General features: G+C 50.4%; 1 protein-coding gene across 15 annotated transcripts in view; it reads left to right on the forward strand.

Annotated features, from left to right (window-relative positions):
- LOC137305448 (uncharacterized) overlaps nt 1-20,404 on the forward strand; it is a 63,618-nt gene that overhangs the window by 34,713 nt on the left and 8,501 nt on the right. For 14 of the 15 annotated variants that reach the window (XM_067974278.1, XM_067974280.1, XM_067974274.1 and 11 more), the window contains 2 exons: nt 5,612-5,743; nt 19,770-20,007. In XM_067974278.1, coding sequence (XP_067830379.1) covers nt 5,653-5,743; nt 19,770-20,007 — 329 coding nt within the window. In that variant the 5' untranslated portion in view covers nt 5,612-5,652. Of the gene's footprint in view, nt 1-5,611; nt 5,744-10,386; nt 10,554-19,769; nt 20,008-20,404 lie in introns of those variants that run through there. The other variant, XM_067974275.1, reaches the window with a different exon arrangement.

A 20,404-nucleotide genomic window follows, 5' to 3' on the forward strand; every position in this document is an offset into this window, starting at 1 on the left:
TCTCTGAGAAAAGAGGAACCGCCTAACATCCAACCTCGTTCTGCTCTTACATCTTAAACATGACCCCGGTCCACCTTACCCTATTTACACCCCTCCCCACCTCTGTAACCCCCTCCAACCCTACACCCCTCCCCACCTCTGTAACCCCCTCCAACCCTACACCCCTCCCCACCTCTGTAACCCCCCCCAACCCTGCACCCCTCCCTATCTCTGTAACCCCCTCCAGCCCTACACCCCTCCTATCTCTGTAACCTCCTCCAGCCCTACACCCCTCCCTATCTCTGTAACCCCCTCCAGCCCCACACCCCTCCCTATCTCTGTAACCCCCTCCAGCCCCACACCCCTCCCTATCTCTGTAACCCCCTCCAGCCCTACACCCCTCCCTATCTCTGTAACCCCCTCCAGCCCTACACCCCTCCCTATCTCTGTAACCCCCTCCAGCCCCACACCCCTCCCTATCTCTGTAACCCCCTCCAGCCCCACACCCCTCCCTATCTCTGTAACCCCCTCCAGCCCGACACCCCTCCCTATCTCTGTAACCCCCTCCAGCCCCACACCCCTCCCTATCTCTGTAACCTCCTCCAGCCCTACACCCCTCCCTATCTCTGTAACCCCCTCCAGCCCCGACACCCCTCCCTATCTCTGTAACCCCCTCCAGCCCTACCCCCCTCCCTATCTCTGTAACCCCCTCCAGCCCCACACCCCTCCCTATCTCTGTAACCCCCTCCAGCCCTACACCCCTCCCTATCTCTGTAACCCCCTCCAGCCCGACACCCCTCCCTATCTCTGTAACCCCCTCCAGCCCCACACCCCTCCCTATCTCTGTAACCCCCTCCAGCCCTACCCCCCTCCCTATCTCTGTAACCCCCTCCAGCCCCACACCCCTCCCTATCTCTGTAACCCCCTCCAGCCCGACACCTCTCCCTATCTCTGTAACCCCCTCCAGCCCCACACCCCTCCCTATCTCTGTAACCCCCTCCAGCCCTACACCCCTCCCTATCTCTGTAACCCCCTCCAGCCCTACCCCCCTCCCTATCTCTGTAACCCCCTCCAGCCCCACACCCCTCCCTATCTCTGTAACCTCCTCCCGCCCCTACACCCCTCCCTCCCTCCCTATCTCTGTAACCTCCTCCAGCCCTACACCCCTCCCTATCTCTGTAACCCCCTCCAGCCCTACACCCCTCCCTATCTCTGTAACCCCCTCCAGCCCGACACCCCTCCCTATCTCTGTAACCCCCTCCAGCCCCACACCCCTCCCTATCTCTGTAACCCCCTCCAGCCCTACCCCCCTCCCTATCTCTGTAACCCCCTCCAGCCCCACACCCCTCCCTATCTCTGTAACCTCCTCCCGCCCCTACACCCCTCCCTCCCTCCCTATCTCTGTAACCTCCTCCAGCCCTACACCCCTCCCTATCTCTGTAACCCCCTCCAGCCCTACACCCCTCCCTATCTCTGTAACCCCCTCCAGCCCGACACCCCTCCCTATCTCTGTAACCCCCTCCAGCCCCACACCCCTCCCTATCTCTGTAACCCCCTCCAGCCCTACACCCCTCCCTATCTCTGTAACCTCCTCCAGCCCTACAACCCTCCGAGATCTCTGCGCTCCTCCAATTCTGGCCTCTTGCCCATCCCCGATTTTAATCGCTCCACCATTGGCGGCCGTGCCTTCAGCTGCCTTAGCCCTGGGCTCTGGAATTCTCTCCCTGAACCTCTCCGCCTCTCTCTCCTCCTTTAAAATGTTCTTTAAAACTTTGACCAAGCTTTTGGTCACCTGTCTTAATATCTCCTTATGTGGCTCATTGTGAAATTTTATTTGATAATTGCTCCTGTGAAGCGGCTTGGGATGTTTTACTACGTTAAAGGCACTGTATAAATGCAAGTTGTTGTTGTTGCTCTTACATAATTTGTAAACATGATGCCTGGTTCTCCTTAACCTGTTTAGTTGAAATAATTGGTCTACACCTCTGTTCAAAAAAGGGTACACAGATAAACCCGGCAACTACAAGCCGGACAGCCTAACGTCGCTGGTGGGGAAACTTTTAGAGACAATAATCCAGGACAAAATTAATTGGGACTTGAAAAATTATGGGCTAATAAATGAAAGTCAGCACAGATTTGTTAACAGAAAATTGTGTTTGACTAACTTGATTGAGTTCTTTGATGAAGTAACGGAGAGGGATGATGTTGTGTATATGGACTTTCAAAAGGTTATTGACAAAGTACCACATAATAGACTTGTTAGCAAAATTAAAGCCCGTGGATTAAAGGGACAGTGGCAGCTTGGATAGAAAATTGTCTAAGGGACAGAAAGCAGAGAGTAGAGGTGAACGATTGTTTTTCAGACTGGAGGGAAGTTTACAGTGATGTTCCCCAGGGGTCAGTATTAGGACCACTGCTCTTACTGATATATATTAATGACCTGGACTTGGGTATAGAGGGTATAATTTCAAAGTTTGCAGATGACACAAAACTCAGAAATGTAGTAAACAATGAGGAGGATAGTAACAGACTTCAGGAGGACATAGACAGACTGGTGAAATGGGCAGACACGTGGCAGATGTAATTTTAATGCAGAGAAGTGTGAAGTGATACATTTTGGTAGGAAGAATGAGGAGAGACAATATAAACTAAATGGTACAATTTTAAAGGGGGTGCAGGAACAGAGAGACCTGGGGGTGAATGTACACAAATCTTTGAAGGTGGCAGGACAGGTTGAGAAAGCGGTTAAAAAAACATATGGGATCCTGGGCTTTATTAATAGAGGCACAGAGTACAAAAACAAGGAAGTTATACTAAACCTTTATAAAACACTGGTTAGGCCTCAGCTGTGTCCAGTTCTGGGCACCACACTTTAGGAAGGATGTCAAGGCCTTAGAGAGGGTGCAGAAGAGATTTACTAGAATGATTCCAGGGATGAGGGACTTCAGTTATGTGGATAGACTGGAGAAGCTGGGATTGTTCTCCTTAGAACAGAGAAGGTTAAGGGGAGATTTGATCGAGATGTTCAAAATCATAAACGGTTTTGATAGAGTAAATAAGGAGGAACTGTTCCCATTGGTGGAAGGATCGGTAACCAGAGGACACAGATTTAAGATGATTGGCAAAAGAGCCAGAGGGGAGATGAGGAAACATTTTTTTATGCAGCGAGTTGTGATGATCTGGAATGCGCTGCTGGTGGTGGAGGCAGATTCAATCATGGCTTTCAAAAGGGAATTGGATAAGTACTTGAAGGGAAAATATTTACAGGGTAGTGGGGAGAGAGCAAGGGAATGAGACTAATTGGATAGCTCTTTCAAAGAGTCAGCACAGGTACAATGGGCCAAATGGCCTCCTTTGGTGCTGTATTATTTAAGTTTCTATGATACGATACATAGAATCATAGAAAGGTTGCAGCACAGAAGGAGGCCTTTTGGCCCATCAAGTCCGTGCCGGCTCTATGCAAGAGTAATCCAGCTAGTCCCACTCCCCTGCCCGATCCCCGTAGCCCTGCAAATTTTTTCCTTTCAAGTACTTATCCAGTTCCCTTTTGAAGGCCATGATTGAATCTGCCTCCACCACCCCCTCAGGCAGTGCATTCCAGATCCTAACCACTCGCTGTGTAAAAAAGTTTCTCCTCATGTCACCTTTGGTTCTTTTGCCAATCACCTTAAATCTATGTCCTCTGGTTCTTGACCCTTCCGCCAATGGGAACAGTTTCTCTCTATCTACTCTGTCTGGACCCTTCATGATTTTGAACACCTCTATCAAATCTCCTCGCAACCGTCTCTGCTCTAAGGAGAACAACCCCAGCTTCTCCAGTCTAGCCACGTAACTAAAGTCCCTCATCCCAGGAATCATTCTAGTAAATCTTTTCTGCACCCTCTCTAAGGCCTTGACATCTTTCCTAAAGTGCGGTGCTCAGAACTGGACACAATTCTCCAGTTGTGGCGCAAACCAGTGATTTTAAAGGTTCATCATGACTTCCTTGCTTTTGTACTCTATGCCTTTATTTATAAAGCCCAGGTTCCAGTATGCTTTTTTAACCACTTTCTCAAACTGCCCTGCCACTTTCAACAATTTGTGCACATATACCCCCAGATCTCTCTGTTCCTGTACCCCTTTTAGAATTGTGCCCTCTAGTTTATATTGTCTCTCCTCGTTCTTCCTACCAAAATGTATCACTTTGCATTTTTCTGCATTAAATTTCATCTGCCACGTGTCCGCCCATTCCACCAGCCTGTCTATATCCTCTTGAAGTCTATCACTATCCTCCTCACTGTTCACTACACTTCCAAGTTTTGTGTCATCTGCAAATTTAGAAATTGTGCCCTGTATATCCAAGTCCAAATCATTAATATATATTAAGAAAAGCACTGGTCCCAGTACCGACCCCTGGGGAACACCACTGTACACCTCCCTCCAGTCTGAAAAACAACCATTCACCACTACTCTCTGTTTCCTGTCCCTTAGCCAATTCTGTATCCATGTTGCTACTGCTCTCTTTATTCCACGGGCCGCAATCTTGATGACAAGCCTATAATGCGGCACTTTATCAAACGCCTTTTGAAAGTCCATATACACCACATCGACCCTCTCTGTTACCTCATCAAAAAACTCAATCAAGTTAGTTAAACACGATTTGCCGTTAACAAATCTGTGCTGACTTTCCCTAATCAATCCACATAAACACAATCTAGTCCCGAAACTGAATGGCAAACTTGCAGCTCTCCCTCCCACACACACTCAAAATGGCACAATTTTCTCCGTGGCCCTTGAATATGAGAGCCGAGAGCTGGTAAGGTGATTTTCCATCACTCGCACTCCATCTAGAGTCCAGTTATGATTTATTCTATGGCGTGGTCCTCCCCACCCAACTTGTTGATCCTCATCTTTAAGGAACAGCCGGGGCAGAGAGCATGAACCCAAAGTCTGCTCTCTCTCTGTGACCGTGCGAGTCTGTAACTATTCCGAATATTGATGAGAGATGTCAGAAGTCAATCTCCCAACTGTTTGATGATTACCGCTCCTCCCCAAAAATAATTTAAACTCTGCACTCATGAAATGCAAATGTAAGGAATCTTACAACACCAGGTCATAATCCAACTGTTGGACTATAACCTGGTGTTGTAAGACTCTTTACATTTGTCCACCCCAGTCCATCACCGGCATCTCCACATCATGAAATGCAAGTAAACATTTAGGTACCTGTTCTCCGGGGTTCCTCCTTCACTGCTGCTTCACAGAATATTCTGCTTCTCACTGACTGTTAGTCTGGAAATAGCAGGAGCCAGCGTGGATTTCTCAACCTGTTTGCACAACGAGCAGAACTCAGTCAGTCAATAGGCGAGAGTTGATAAGGTCAGCAAGGGACAGGCAACTAAACCAGAACAAAAGGCAGAGAGCGAACTTTCCACTGGGTAGGGAGAGACCAGAGAGAGAGAGAGATGCAGTGGATCAGGAGAGACCAGAGAGAGATCCAGTGGATCAGGAGAGACCAGAGGGAGATCCAGTGGATCAGGAGAGACCAGAGGGAGATCCAGTGGACAGCTGCATTAAACAAAAATGAATGAGACATTGTGTCCTCTCCACTGTTAGCAGATTAACCCTTTCATGCATTTCTTCCCATCCACAGTTAGCACCGGAGAGCCAGGAGGCTCATACTATAACGGAAAGATGGAGTGCCCGGTTTGTGGGGATCAGTTTCCTGAGCTGGTAATTCAGCAGCATGCGTGGGACTGCGATGGATCTAAATTACATGCAAACGGTAAGCAGTGAACTGAAGCAAAAAGTATGAATTGGGGGCAAACTAGACAGAGACAGGGCACTGAACATCCAAATACTCCTGCCCAGGATCAGCCCCGCCCAGGATCAGACCCTCAGCCCCGCCCAGGATCAGACCCTCAGCCCCGCCCAGGATCAGCCCCGCCCAGGATCAGCCCCACAGCCCCACCCAGGATCAGCCCCACAGCCCCGCCCAGGATCAGCCCCACAGCCCCGCCCAGGATCAGCCCCACAGCCCCGCCCAGGATCAGACCCACAGCCCCGCCCAGGATCAGCCCCGCCCAGGATCAGACCCACAGCCCCGCCCAGGATCAGCCCCGCCCAGGATCAGACCCACAGCCCCGCCCAGGATCAGACCCACAGCCCCGCCCAGGATCAGACCCACAGACCCGCCCAGGATCAGACCCACAGACCCGCCCAGGATCAGCCCCGCCCAGGATCAGACCCTCAGCCCCGCCCAGGATCAGACCCTCAGCCCCGCCCAGGATCAGACCCAGTCCTAAACTGTAGTTGACATGGCCCTCAACCATGTCCGTCCTATTTCCATGATGGGGTCCCCCTTGTCCTCACCTTCCACCCCACCAGCCTCCACATTCAACATATCAGCCTCCGCCATTTCCGCCACCTCCAGCGCGATCCCACCACCAAACACATTTTCCCCTCCCCTCCCCTTTCAGCATTCCAAAGGGACCGCTCCCTCCTCGACATCCTGGTCCATTCTTCTATCACCCCCAACACCCGCTCTCCTCCCCAAGGCACCTTCCCAATGCGAGCGCAGGAGATGCAACACCTGCCCCGTCACCTCCTCCCTTCCCACCGTCCAGATTTACTTGCACTACTTTCAATTTAGTATACTGTATCCAAACGCAAACTGGGAGATCGCTTTGCTGTACACCCGCTCTGTCCACAAGCGTGACCCTGACCTGTCGGTCGCTTGACATTTTAATTCCCCGTCCCGCTCCTATTCTGACCTCTGTCCTCAGCCTCTTACACTGTTCCAGTGAATTTCCACATTTCCACATTCACCTGAGGAAGGAGGAAGCCTCCGAAAGCTTGTGATTTTCAAATAAAATTGCTGGACTATAACTTGGTGTTGTAAAATTGTTTACAATTGTCAACCCCAGTCCATCACCGGCATCTCCACATCATGTTCCAGTGAAGACAACGGAAGCTCGAGGAACAGCACCTCATCTTTTGTTTAGGCACTTTACAACCTTCCGGACTCAATACTGATTTCAGTAACTTCAGATCATAACCACTGCTCCCATTTTTTCGGACAGCAGGTGCTGTTGCCATTTACAGCTCCTCTAGACCCATCTTTTGTTTCTTGTCCCATTACCACCCTCCTTGCCTCGCACCATCGTCCCTTCAATCTCTCCTGCCCTCCACCCTATCAGAGACATTCCCTTTTGTTCTTTCCCTCCCCCTTTCCATCGCTCTGTACTTGTTTAAAAACTGTTAAATCTTTAATTTCGTCCAGTTCTGACGAAAGGTCATCGACCTGAAATGTTAAGACTCAAAGTAACTGGGTGAATGTGGAGTGATTGACATAAATAAATATATAAATAATTCTGGAATGTATCTAACTGGAACATAAATCATTCACTTCCATTTTTATTTTTGAGGTGTGTTGAGGCAGGAAGGAGCAGCTCCGAGTTCAGTGAGTCCGTCTTGTACTTTTTCTGGATTGTTTGGTTGACGGTTCCTGTTCCAAGTAATCTGCAGCCTGATTCCCAGGGTTCCAGGGGCCTAGGGTGTACCCAAAAGACCCTTTACCCCACAAACCCCTACCCCACAAACCCCTTCCCCACAGACCCGCACCCCACAGACCCCTTCCCCACAAACCCCTTCCCCATAAACCCCTTCCCCACAGACCCCTACCCCACAGACCCCTACCCCACAGACCCCTACCCCACAGACCCGCACCCCACAGACCCGCACCCCACAAACCCCTTCCCCACAAACCCCTTCCCCACAGACCCCTACCCCACAGACCCCCACCCCACAGACCCCCACCCCACAGACCCCTACCCCACAGACCCGCACCCCACAGACCCGCACCCCACAGACCCCTTCCCCACAAACCCCTACCCCACAGACCCCCACCCCACAGACCCCTACCCCACAGACCCGCACCCCACAGACCCCTACCCCACAGACCCCTTCCCCACAGATCCCTTCCCCACAGACCCCTACCCCACAGATCCCTACCCCACAGATCCCTTCCCCACAGATCCCTTCCCCACAGACCCCAACCCCACAGACCCCCACCCCACAGACCCCAACCCCACAAACCCCTTCCCCACAAACCCCTTCCCCACAGACCCCCACCCCACAGACCCCAACCCCACAGACCCCAACCCCACAAACCCCTTCCCCACAAACCCCTTCCCCACAGACCCCTACCCCACAGATCCCTTCCCCACAGACCCCTACCTCACAGATCCCTTCCCCACAGACCCCTACCCCACAGACCCCTACCCCACAGACCCCCACCCCACAGACCCCCACCCCACAGACCCCCTCCCCACAGACCCCTACCCCACAGACCCCTTCCCCACAGACCCCTTCCCCACAGACCCCTTCCCCACAGATCCCTTCCCCACAGACCCCTTCCCCACAGACCCCTTCCCCACAGACCCCTTCCCCACAGACCCCTTCCCCACAGACCCCTTCCCCACAGACCCCTACCCCACAGACCCCTACCCCACAGACCCGAACCCCATAGCCCCACACCCCATAGACCCACACCCCACAAACCCCTACCCTACAGACCCACAGTCCATAGACCCCTACCCCATGGACTCACACCTCACATACCCACACCCCACAAACCTCTACCCCACAGACCCGCACCCCACAGACCCCATGTTCTATGCATCCGTACCCCACAGACCTGTATCCCACAGACCAGTATCGCATGACCTGTACCCCACTGACTCATATCCCACGGACGGATAGCCCACACGTGCACTCCATACCAAACTGACATATACCCCCGAGCTGAACTCTACGAACCCATATCCTGTAGATATGTACCCCATACCCCGCGGACCAGTATTCCTCAGATCTGTACCTCACAGACCTCTGCTCACAGACCTGAAGGATGCCGTACTTCACGAACCTGTGGACACAGACTTTGTACTCCATAGACTCCGTACTCCATTGACCTGTATCCATGGACTCTGTACTTCACATAGATGTGATTGGAACGAAGGATGTGGTGGGGAATGGGGATGTGGTGGGGAATGGGGATGTGATGGGGAATGGGGATGTGATGGGGACGGAGGTTGTGATGGGGAATGGGGATGTGGTGGGGAATGGGGATGTGATGGGGAATGGGGATGTGGTGGGGAATGGGGATGTGATGGGGAATGGGGATGTGATGGGGAATGGGGATGTGATTGGAACGAAGGATGTGGTGGGGAATGGGGATGTGGTGGGGAATGGGGATGTGGTGGGGAATGGGGATGTGATGGGGAATGGGGATGTGATGGGGACGGAGGATGTGGTGGGGAATGGGGATGTGGTGGGGAATGGGGATGTGATGGGGAATGGGGATGTTGTGGGGAATGGGGATGTGATGGGGAATGGGGATGTGATGGGGACGGAGGATGTGATGGGGAATGGGGATGTGATGGGGACGGAGGATGTGATGGGGAATGGGGATGTGATGGGGAATGGGGATGTGGTGGGGAATGGGGATGTGATGGGGACGGAGGATGTGATGGGGAATGGGGATGTGATGGGGAATGGGGATGTGATGGGGACGGAGGATGTGATGGGGAATGGGGATGTGATGGGGAATGGGGATGTGGTGGGGAATGGGGATGTGATGGGGACGGAGGATGTGATGGGGAATGGGGATGTGATGGGGAATGGGGATGTGATGGGGACGGAGGATGTGATGGGGAATGGGGATGTGATGGGGAATGGGGATGTGATGGGGACGGAGGATGTGATGGGGAATGGGGATGTGATGGGGAATGGGGATGTGATGGGGATGTGATGGGGACGGAGGATGTGGTGGGGAATGGGGATGTGATGGGGAATGGGGATGTTGTGGGGAATGGGGATGTGATGGGGAATGGGGATGTTGTGGGGAATGGGGGTGTGATGGGGAATGGGGATGTGATGGGGACGGAGGATGTGATGGGGAATGGGGATGTTGTGGGGAATGGGGATGTGATGGGGACGGAGGATGTGATGGGGAATGGGGATGTGATGGGGAATGGGGATGTTGTGGGGTATGGGGATGTGATGGGGAATGGGGATGTGATGGGGAATGGGGATGTGATGGGGACGGAGGATGTGATGGGGAATGGGGATGTGATGGGGAATGGGGATGTGATGGGGAATGGGGATGTGATGGGGAATGGGGATGTGGTGGGGAATGGGGATGTGGTGGGGAATGGGGATGTGATGGGGAATGGGGATGTGGTGGGGAATGGGGATGTGATGGGGAATGGGGATGTGGTGGGGACGGAGGATGTTGTGGGGAATGGGGATGTTGTGGGGAATGGGGATGTGATGGGGAATGGGGATGTGATGGGGAATGGGGATGTTGTGGGGTCCAGATTCCAATGCCCTCTGTACCCTTCTCTTTAATTTGCTGTTTATGAACAGGTGCAGTGCGATGCGGCCAGAATTCCACGTGGTGAAAACCGGCCTTGTGCTCAGCCCATTGTCTCCACCTCTCCTTGGTGCATGGACTCTTGCAAGGGTCGAGTTGCATGGGCCCACACCCCAGTACCTCCCCAAGTTCCAATTCATGTATGAGCCCAGACAGTCAGGTCAGCAGCTATTCAGCCCTGGGAGGTAACAGAACTGAGCTGATTCTGTTGTAAACTAATTCTTATTCTTGGTTGTAACAATTTTCAGAGTTAATGTGAGTGACAGTAAAATTGTCAGGTTACAGCAGTTGGTGGGTGTCGGGTTTATGTCCTGTGTGGGGTTCTGATTGGCAGAGCTTGCTCTCAGGAGTGTTTATCAGAGGATAATGTTGATTCTCCTTCAGCTGATTCAAGGTGAGAATTATCAGCTTGTAACTTGCAACAATTACTTCCACCAACACGTGAATCAAGTGGTTTCTGTTGTCTCGTCAGATATGTCTGCAGTTCCACACTCCAGCACAGGTAACATCAGGGGGATGTCACTCCCTGTGGGGAATGAGGTGTCACCAAAGTTATTGTGCAATTCCTGCTCTCCCTCAATTTCTCCCCTAGTACCCTGAGGGTGTTGATTCTCATTGGGGTACGGGTTCCACAGACACTGACTCTCACTGGGGTTTTTTTTATTATTCGTTCACGGGATGTGGGCGTCGCTGGCGAGGCCGGCATTTATTGCCCATCCCTAATTGCCCTTGAGAAGGTGGTGGTGAGCAGACTTCTTGAACCGCTGCAGTCCGTGTGGTGAAGGTTCTCCCACAGTGCTGTTAGGAAGGGAGTTCCAGGATTTTGACCCAGCGACAATGAAGGAACGGCAATATATTTCCAAGTCGGGATGGTGTGTGACTTGGAGGGGAACGTGCAGGTGGTATTGTTCCCATGTGCCTGCTGCTCTTGTCCTTCTAGGTGGTAGAGGTCGCGGGTTTGGGAGGTGCTGTCGAAGAAGCTTTAGCAAGTTGCTGCAGTGCATCCTGTGGATGGTGCACACTGCAGCCACAGTGCACCGGTGGTGAAGGGAGTGAATGTTTAGGGTGGTGGATGGGGTGCCAATCAAGCGGGCTGCTTTGTCCTGGATGGAGTCGAGCTTCTTGAGTGTTGTTGGAGCTGCACTCATCCAGGCAAGTGGAGAGTATTCCATCACACTCCTGACTTGTGCCTTGTAGATGGTGGAAAGGCTTTGGGGAGTCAGGAGGTGAGTCACTCGCCGCAGAATACCCAGCCTCTGACCTGCTCTCGTAGCCACAGTATTTATATGGCTGGTCCAGTTAAGTTTCTGGTCAATGGTGACCCCCAGGATGTTGATGGTAGGGGATTCGGTGGTGGTAATGCCGTTGAATGTCAGGGGGAGGTGGTTAGACTCTCTCTTGTTGGAGATGGTCATTGCCTGGCACTTGTCTGGCGCGAATGTTACTTGCCACTTATGAGCCCAAGCCTGGATGTTGTCCAGGTCTTGCTGCATGCAGGCTCGGACTGCTTCATTATCTGAGGGGTTGCGAATGGAACTGAACACTGTGCAGTCATCAGCGAACATCCCCATTTCTGACCTTATGATGGAGGGAAGGTCATTGATGAAGCAGCTGAAGATGGTTGGGCGTACGACACTGCCCTGAGGAACTCCTGCAGCAATGTCCTGAGGCTGAGATGATTGGCCTCCAACAACCACTACCATCTTCCTTTGTGCTCGGTATGACTCCAGCCACTGGAGAGTTTTCCCCCCGATTCCCATTGACTTCAATTTTACTAGGGCTCCTTGGTGCCACACTCGGTCAAATGCTGCCTTGATGTCAAGGGCAGTCACTCTCACCTCACCTCTGGAATTCAGCTCTTTTGTCCATGTTTGGACCAGGGCTGTAATGAGGTCTGGAGCCGAGTGGTCCTGGCGGAACCCAAACTGAGCATCGGTGAGCAGGTTATTGGTGAGTAAATGCCGCTTGATAGCACTGTCGATGACACCTTCCATCACTTTGCTGATGATTGAGAGTAGACTGATGGGGCGGTAATTGGCCGGATTGGATTTGTCCTGCTTTTTGTGGACAGGACATACCTGGGCAATTTCCACATTGTCGGGTAGATGCTAGTGTTGTAGCTGTACTGGAACAGCTTGGCTAGAGGCGCAGCTAATTCTGGAGCACAAGTCTTCAGCACTACAGCTGGGATGTTGTCGGGGCCCATAGCCTTTGCTGTATCCAGTGCACTCAGCCGTTTCTTGATATCACGTGGAGTGAATCGAATTGGCCGAAGACTGGCTTCCGTGATGGTGGGGATATCGGGAGGCGGCCGAGATGGATCATCCACTCGGCACTTCTGGCTGAAGATGGTTGCAAACACTTCAGCCTTGTCTTTTGCACTCACGTGCTGGACTCCGCCATGATTGAGGATTCCGCCATGATTCCGCTGTTTAGCATGCATGTAGTCCTGAGTTGTAGCTTCACCAGGTTGGCACCTCATTTTTAGGTACGCCTGGTGCTGCTCCTGCCATGCTCTTCTACACTCCTCATTGAACCAGGGTTGATCCCCTGGCTTGTTGGTAATGGTAGAGTGAGGAATATGCCAGGCCATGAGGTTACAGATTGTGCTGGAATACAATTCTGCTGCTGCTGATGGCCCACAGCGCCTCATGGATGCCCAGTTTTGAGCTGCTAGATCTGTTCTGAATCTATCCCATTTAGCACGGTGGTAGTGCCACACAACACGTTGGATGGTGTCCTCAGTGCGAAGACGGGACTTCATCTCCACAAGGACTGTGCGGTGGTCACTCCTACCAATACGATCATGGACAGATTCATTTGCGACAGGTAGATTGGTGAGGACGAGGTCAAGTAAGTTTTTCCCTCGTGTTGGTTCGCTCACCACCTGCCGCAGGCCCAGTCTGGCAGCTATATCCTTCAGGGCTCGGTCAGTAGTGGTGCTACCGAGCCACTCTTGGTGATGGACATTGAAGTCCACCACCCAGAGTACATTTTGTGCCCTTGCTACCCTCAGTGCTTCCTCCAAGTGGTGCTCAACATGGAGGAGGACTGATTCATCAGCTGAGGGAGGACGGTAGGTGGTAATCAGCAGGAGGTTTCCTTGCCCATGTTTGACCTGATGCCATGAGATTTCATGGGGTCCAGAGTCAATGTTGAGGACTCCCAGGGCCACTCCCTCCTGACTGTATATCACTGTACCGCCACCTCTGGTGGGTCTGTCCTGCCGGTGGGACAGGACATACCCAGGGATGGTGATGGAAGAGTCTGGGACGTTGGCTGAAAGATATGATTCTGTGAGTCTGGCTATGTCAGGCTGTTGCTTGTACTAGTCTGTGGGACAGCTCTCCCAATTTTGGCACAAGTCCCCAGATGTTAGTGAGGAGGACTTTGCAGGGTCGACTGGGCTTGGTGTTTTGCCTTTGTCGTGTCCGGTGCCTAGTGGTCCGATGCCGGGTGGTCCGTCCGGTTTTATTCTTATTATGACTTTTCGTAGCGAGATTTTACAACTGAGTGTCTTGCTAGGCCATTTCAGAGGGCAATTAAGAATCAACCACATTGCTGTGGGTCTGGAGTCACATATAGGCCAGACTGGGTAAGGACGGCAGATTTCCTTCCCTAAAGGACATTAGTGAACCAGATGGGTTTTTATGACAATCTGGTAGTTTCATGGGCATCATTACTGATACTAGTATTTTAATTCCAGATTTTTATTATTTAAATAATTTTAATTTATTGAATTTAAATTCGCCAGCTGCCGTGGCGGGATTTGAACTCATAACTCTGGATTTTAGTCCAGGCCTCTGGATTACTAGTCCAGTAACATAACCACTATGCTACCATACCCCAGGCACTGACTCTCACTGGGGTACAGTTCCACAGACACTGACTCTCACTGGGGTACAGTTCCACAGACACTGACTCTCACTGGGGTACAGTTCCACAGACACTGACTCTCACTGGGGTACAGTTCCACAGACACTGACTCTCACTGGGGGACAGTTCCACAGACACTGACTCTCACTGGGGTACAGTTCCACAGACACTGACTCTCACTGGGGTACAGTTCCACAGGCACTGACTCTCACTGGGGTACAGTTCCACAGACACTGACTCTCACTGGGGTACAGTTCCACAGACACTGATTCTCACTGGGGTACAGTTCCACAGACACTGACTCTCACTGGGGTACAGTTCCACAGACACTGACTCTCACTGGGGAACATAAGAAATAGGAGCAGGAGTAGGCCAATCGGCCCCTCGAGCCTGCTCCGCCATTCAATAAGATCATGGCTGATCTGATCCTAACCTCAAATCTAAATTCATGTCCAATTTCCTGCCCGCTCCCCGTAACCCCTAATTCCCTTTACTTCTAGGAAACTGTCGATTTCTGTTTTAAATTTATTTAATGATGTAGCTTCCACAGCTTCCTGGGGCAGAAATTCCACAGACCTACTACCCTCTGAGTGAAGAAGTTTCTCCTCATCTCAGTTTTGAAAGAGCATCCCCTTATTCTGAGATTATGCCCCCTAGTTCTAGTTTCACCCATCCTTGGGAACATCCTTACCGCATCCACCCGATCAAGCCCCTTCACAATCTTATATGTTTCAATACGATCGCCTCTCATTCTTCTGAACTCCAATGAGTAGAGTCCCAATCTACTCAACCTCTCCTCATATGTCCACCCCCTCATCCCCGGGATTAACCGAGTGAACCTTCTTTGTACTGCCTCGAGAGCAAGTATGTCTTTTCTTAAGTATGGAGACCAAAACTGTATGCAGTATTCCAGGTGCGGTCTCACCAATACCCTATATAACTGCAGCAATACCTCCCTGTTTTTATATTCTATCCCCCGAGCAATAAAAGCCAACATTCTGTTGACCTTCTTGATCACCTGCAAACTAACTTTTTGATTTTCTTGCACTAGGACCCCCAGATTCCTTTGTACTGCAGTACTTTCCAGTTGCTCGCCATTAAGATAATAACTTGCTCTCCGATTTTTCCTGCCATAGTGCATAACCTCACATTTTCCAATATTGTATTGCATCTGCCAAATCTCCGCCCACTCACCCAGCCTGTCTATATCCCCTTGTAGGTTTTTTATGTCCTCCTCACTCTCTACTTTCCCTCCCATCTTTGTATCATCTGCAAACTTTGATATGTTGCACTCGGTCCCCTCCTCCAAATCGTTAATATAGATTGTAAAGAGTTGGGGACCCAGCACCGACCCCTGTGGAACACCACTGGTTACTGGTTGTCAGTCCGAGAATGTACCATTGATCCCAACTCTCTGCTTCCTGTTAGATAACCAATCCTCCACCCTTGCCAGAATATTACCCCCAATCCAGTGATTCTTTATCTTGAGCAATAATCTTTTATGTGGCACCTTGTCGAATGCCTTCTGGAAGTCCAAATACACTACGTCCACTGGTTCCCCTTTATCCACCCTGTACGTTATATCCTCAAAGAACTCAAGCAAATTTGTCAGACATGACTTCCCCTTAGTAAAGCCATGCTGACTTTGTCCTATTAAATTATGTTTATCCAAATGTTCTGCTACTGTCTCCTTAATAATAGACTCCAAAATTTTACCCACCACAGATGTTAAGCTAACTGGTCTATAATTTCCAGCCTTCTGCCTACTACCCTTTTTAAATAAAGGTGTTACATTGGCAGATTTTCCAATCTGCCGGGACCTTTGCCGAGTCCAGAGAATTTTGGAAAATTATTACCAAAGCATCCACAATCCCTACTGCCACTTCCCTCAAGACCCTAGGATGTAAGCCATCAGGTCCAGGGGATTTATCCGCCTTGAGTCCCATTAATTTACTGAGTACCAATTCCTTAGTGATTTTAATCGTATTTAGCTCCTCCCCACTAGAGCTCCCTGTTTGTCCAGTGTTGGGATATTCTTAGTGTCCTTTACCGTAAAGACTGAAACAAAATATTTGTTCAGCATTTTTGCCATCTCCATGTTTCCCACCATTAATTTCCCAGTCTCATCCTCTAAAGGACCTACGTTTGCCTTAGCCATCCTTTTTCTTTTTATATAACTGTAGAAACTCTTGCTATCGGTTTTTATATTTTTTGCTAATTTATTTTCATAATCTATCTTCCCTTTCTTAATCAATCCTTTTGTTACTTTTTGCTGTTTTTTGAAGACTTCCCAATCTTCTATCCTCCCACTAAGTTTGGCTACCTTATATGTCCTTGTTTTTAGTCGGATACTATCCTTAATTTCTTTACTTAGCCACGGATGCCTGTCATTCCTTTTACACCCTTTTTTCCTCAGGGGAATATATATTTTTTGAAAGTTGTAAAATAACTCCTTAAATGTACACCACTGCTCATGTACTGTCTTACCCTTTAATCTATTTTCCCAGTCCACTTTAATCAATTCCGCTCTCATACCATCATAGTCTCCTTTATTCAAGCTCAGTACGCTTGTTTGAGAACCAACCTTCTCACCCTCTAATTGGATATGGAATGTAACCATGTTATGGTCACTCATTCCAAGGGGATCCTTAACTAGGACATTATTAATTAATCCTGGCTCATTACACAGGACCAGGTCCAAGGTTGCTTGCCCCCTTGTAGGTTCAGTTTCATGCTGCTCAAGAAATCCATCCCTAATACACTCAATAAACTCTTCCTCAAGGCTGCCCTGCCCAATTTGATTTGTCCAGTTAATATGATAGTTAAAATCCCCCATAATTATAGCTGTTCCCTTATTACATGCCCCGACTATTTCCTGATTAATACTTCCTCCAGCAGAGTTGCAACTATTAGGAGGCCTATATACTACGCCCACGAGTGTTTTTTTCCCCTTATTATTCCTTATCTCTACCCAAACTGTTTCATTATCCTGATCCTTTGTCCCAATATCATTTCTCTGTATTACAGTGATTCCTTCCCTTATTAACATAGCCACCCCACCTCCCCTTCCTTCCTGCCGGTCCTTCCTGATTGTTAAATACCCTGGCATATTTAATTCCCAGTCGTTGTCACCCTGCAGCCATGTTTCTGTAATGGCCACAAGATCATACCCATACGTAGTTATTTGTGCCGTTAACTCGTCCATTTTGTTATGAATGCTACATGCATTCAGATAAAGAACTTTCAAATATGTTTTGTGACACTTAGTTCCTGCTTTTTCCTTTTTTAACACTTTACCTTTTACTCCATACCTTCTGTCCCTTCCTGACACGCTTTCCTCTGTCTCCCTGCTCAGGTTCCCAACCCCCTGCCACAGCTTTGATGCTGGGTTAATCGCCTTACGCCTTCTAGTTTTTATTTTATCTGTCGTGCCTAAAGTACACTTTCTTTCCGCTGCTCTACGCTTTTCCCTTTCACTTGTTCTTGAACAACTGTTTGTACTATTTGTATTGTAGATTTCCCCTGGGTCTTCCCCTCTCTTGCTGCTCTCAACTTTATTCCTTTCTGACTCCCCGCTCACGTTCCCATCCCCCTGCCACTCTAGTTTAAACCTTCCCCAACAGCACTAGCAAACACCCCCGCGAGGACATTTGTCCCGGTCCTGCTCGGGTGTAACCCGTCCCGCTTGTGCAGGTCCCACCTTCCCCAGAACCGGTCCCAATGTCCCAGGAATCTAAATCCCTCCCTCCTACACCATCCCTGCAGCCACGCATTCATCCGGTCTATTCTCCTGTTCCTATACTCACTGGCACGTGGCACCAGTAGTAATCCTGAGATCACTACCTTTGAAGTCCTGCTTTTTAATTTATCTCCTAACTCCTTAAATTCACCTTGCAGGACCTCATCCCTTTTTTTACCTATGTCGTTGGTACCAATATGGACCACGACTACTGGCTGTTCACCCTCCCCCTCCAGAATGCCCTGTAGCCGCTCCGTGACATCCTTGACCCTAGCACCAGGGAGGCAACATACCATCCTGGAGTCACATTTGCGGCCGCAGAAACACCTATCTGTTCCCCTTACAATTGAATCCCCTATCACTGTAGCCCTGCCACTCTTATTCCTCCCCTCCTGTGCAGCAGAGCCACCCGTGGTGCCCCGAACCTGGCTGTTGCTGCTTTCCCCTGATAAGCCATCTCCCCCAACAGTATCCAAAGCAGAATATCTGTTTGAGAGGGAGATGGCCCAGGGGACTCCTGCTCTACCTGCCTAGTCCTTTTACTCTGCCTGGCAGTCACCCATTTCCTTTCTGCTTGCGTAATCTTTACCTGCGGTGTGACCACCTCACTGAACGTGCTATCCACGACAGTCTCAGCATCGCGGATGCTCCACAGTGAATCCACCCGCAGCTCCAGCTCCGAAATGCAGTTAGCCAGTAGCTGCAGCTGGACACACTTCCTGCACACATGGTCGTCAGGGACACTGGTAGTGTCCATGACTTCCCACATCATGCAGGAGGAGCGTATCACGGGTGCGAGCTGTGCTGCCATGACTTGCCTTAGACTCCCAGACTCTCTTCCTGTTCTAGGCCTCCCCTTTTATACTGCGCTCACCTCTCGGACTCTCCTGCCTCACCTGTGATGTTGCACAGTAGTTGTCTCTTGGTGCAGGTCTGCTGCTGCTTTTATTCCACAATCTCAATCTTCTACTCTCAGATCCACTGCCGCTCTGCGGGAAAAGTTCGGAAAAGCAAGGCAAAGCAGCACCTCCTTCCCCCACTTCACCGAACTCCCACACTTACCGAACTCTCAGCACATTGTGCAGTCCGCACTGACAGGCCCCTGTATTTCTACAGTTGAGACTCAGATGAGTCAGGCCTGCCCCACCTTCAGGTACCAGTTGAATCTAGCTAACCAATTAACTTGCTACAGCAGCTCTCTGCTGAAGCCTGACAGAAACTTAAAAATTTAAACTTTTAAATTGACCTTAAACAGTTGAAGCAATATGCACTAGATTTAAAGAGATTAACCCTTAAACTCCCACACTTACCGAACTCTCAGCACACTGTGTATCCGCACACCGTGCAGTCCGCACTGATTCTCACTGGGGTACAGTTCCCCAGGCACTGACTCTCACTGGGGTACAGTTCCACAGGCACTGACTCTCACTGGGGTACAGTTCCACAGACACTGACTCTTATTGGGGTACAGTTCCCCAGGCACTGACTCTCACTGGGGTACAGTTCCACAGACACTGACTCTTATTGGGGTACAGTTCCACAGACACTGACTCTCACTGGGGTACAGTTCCACAGGCACTGACTCTCACTGGGGGACAGTTCCACAGGCACTGACTCTCACTGGGGGACAGTTCCACAGGCACTGACTCTCACTGGGGGACAGTTCCACAGGCACCGACTCTCACTTGCGTACAGGGGAGTGTCTTGGAAATCCAGGTCATCCTGTTATTTTATTTCTGTTTGTGCTTTTGTTTAATCTAGAAAATCCCGAGGAAGAAGCAGGGGAGGGGGATTGCCCACTGTGTAGTCACTATTTCCCCGCTGATCAAATAGTGCAACATGCAGCATTCTGCAATGGCCCCAGCTACCGACAGGCCCAGGATCGATGGATCTCCAGCTACCAACAGGCCCAGGATCGAGAGAGTCCCAGCTACCGACAGGCCCAGGATCGAAGGATCTCCAGTGAGGATGCCAGCAGCACTGAGCAACTCTTTTGGAGGTACAGGCTGCTTAATCTTCCTCCCAGTGGCCGAGCCTTCTTCCACCTCTGGTGTACAATCTCTGTCACATCCATTTTGATCTTTGTTCTTTCGATGCTCCTATTCTCAGTGCTCCTCTGAATTCCCCTCTCTTGTTGCCACTAAGCTTAAATACTCTTTATCGTACACAATCTTCCTCTTCCCTACTTGAAATAAAGTGCCCTTTTCTAACACAATCCTTCCCAGGACCTCAAAACTGAACTCTTTACCTCCCTCGGTCTCCCATTCCCCCTCCATTAAAACCCAGGCTTGGTCTCACTGAATGGTGACATCTGGTGTCTGCAGTTTGGGCCATGGTTTCGGGGACGGAGTGCAGTGTGTTTGAACTCCGCAGTTTGACCTCGAAGCTGTGGATTG

Source organism: Heptranchias perlo, chromosome 40 (assembly GCF_035084215.1).
Source record: "Heptranchias perlo isolate sHepPer1 chromosome 40, sHepPer1.hap1, whole genome shotgun sequence".
NCBI lineage: Eukaryota > Metazoa > Chordata > Chondrichthyes > Hexanchiformes > Hexanchidae > Heptranchias > Heptranchias perlo.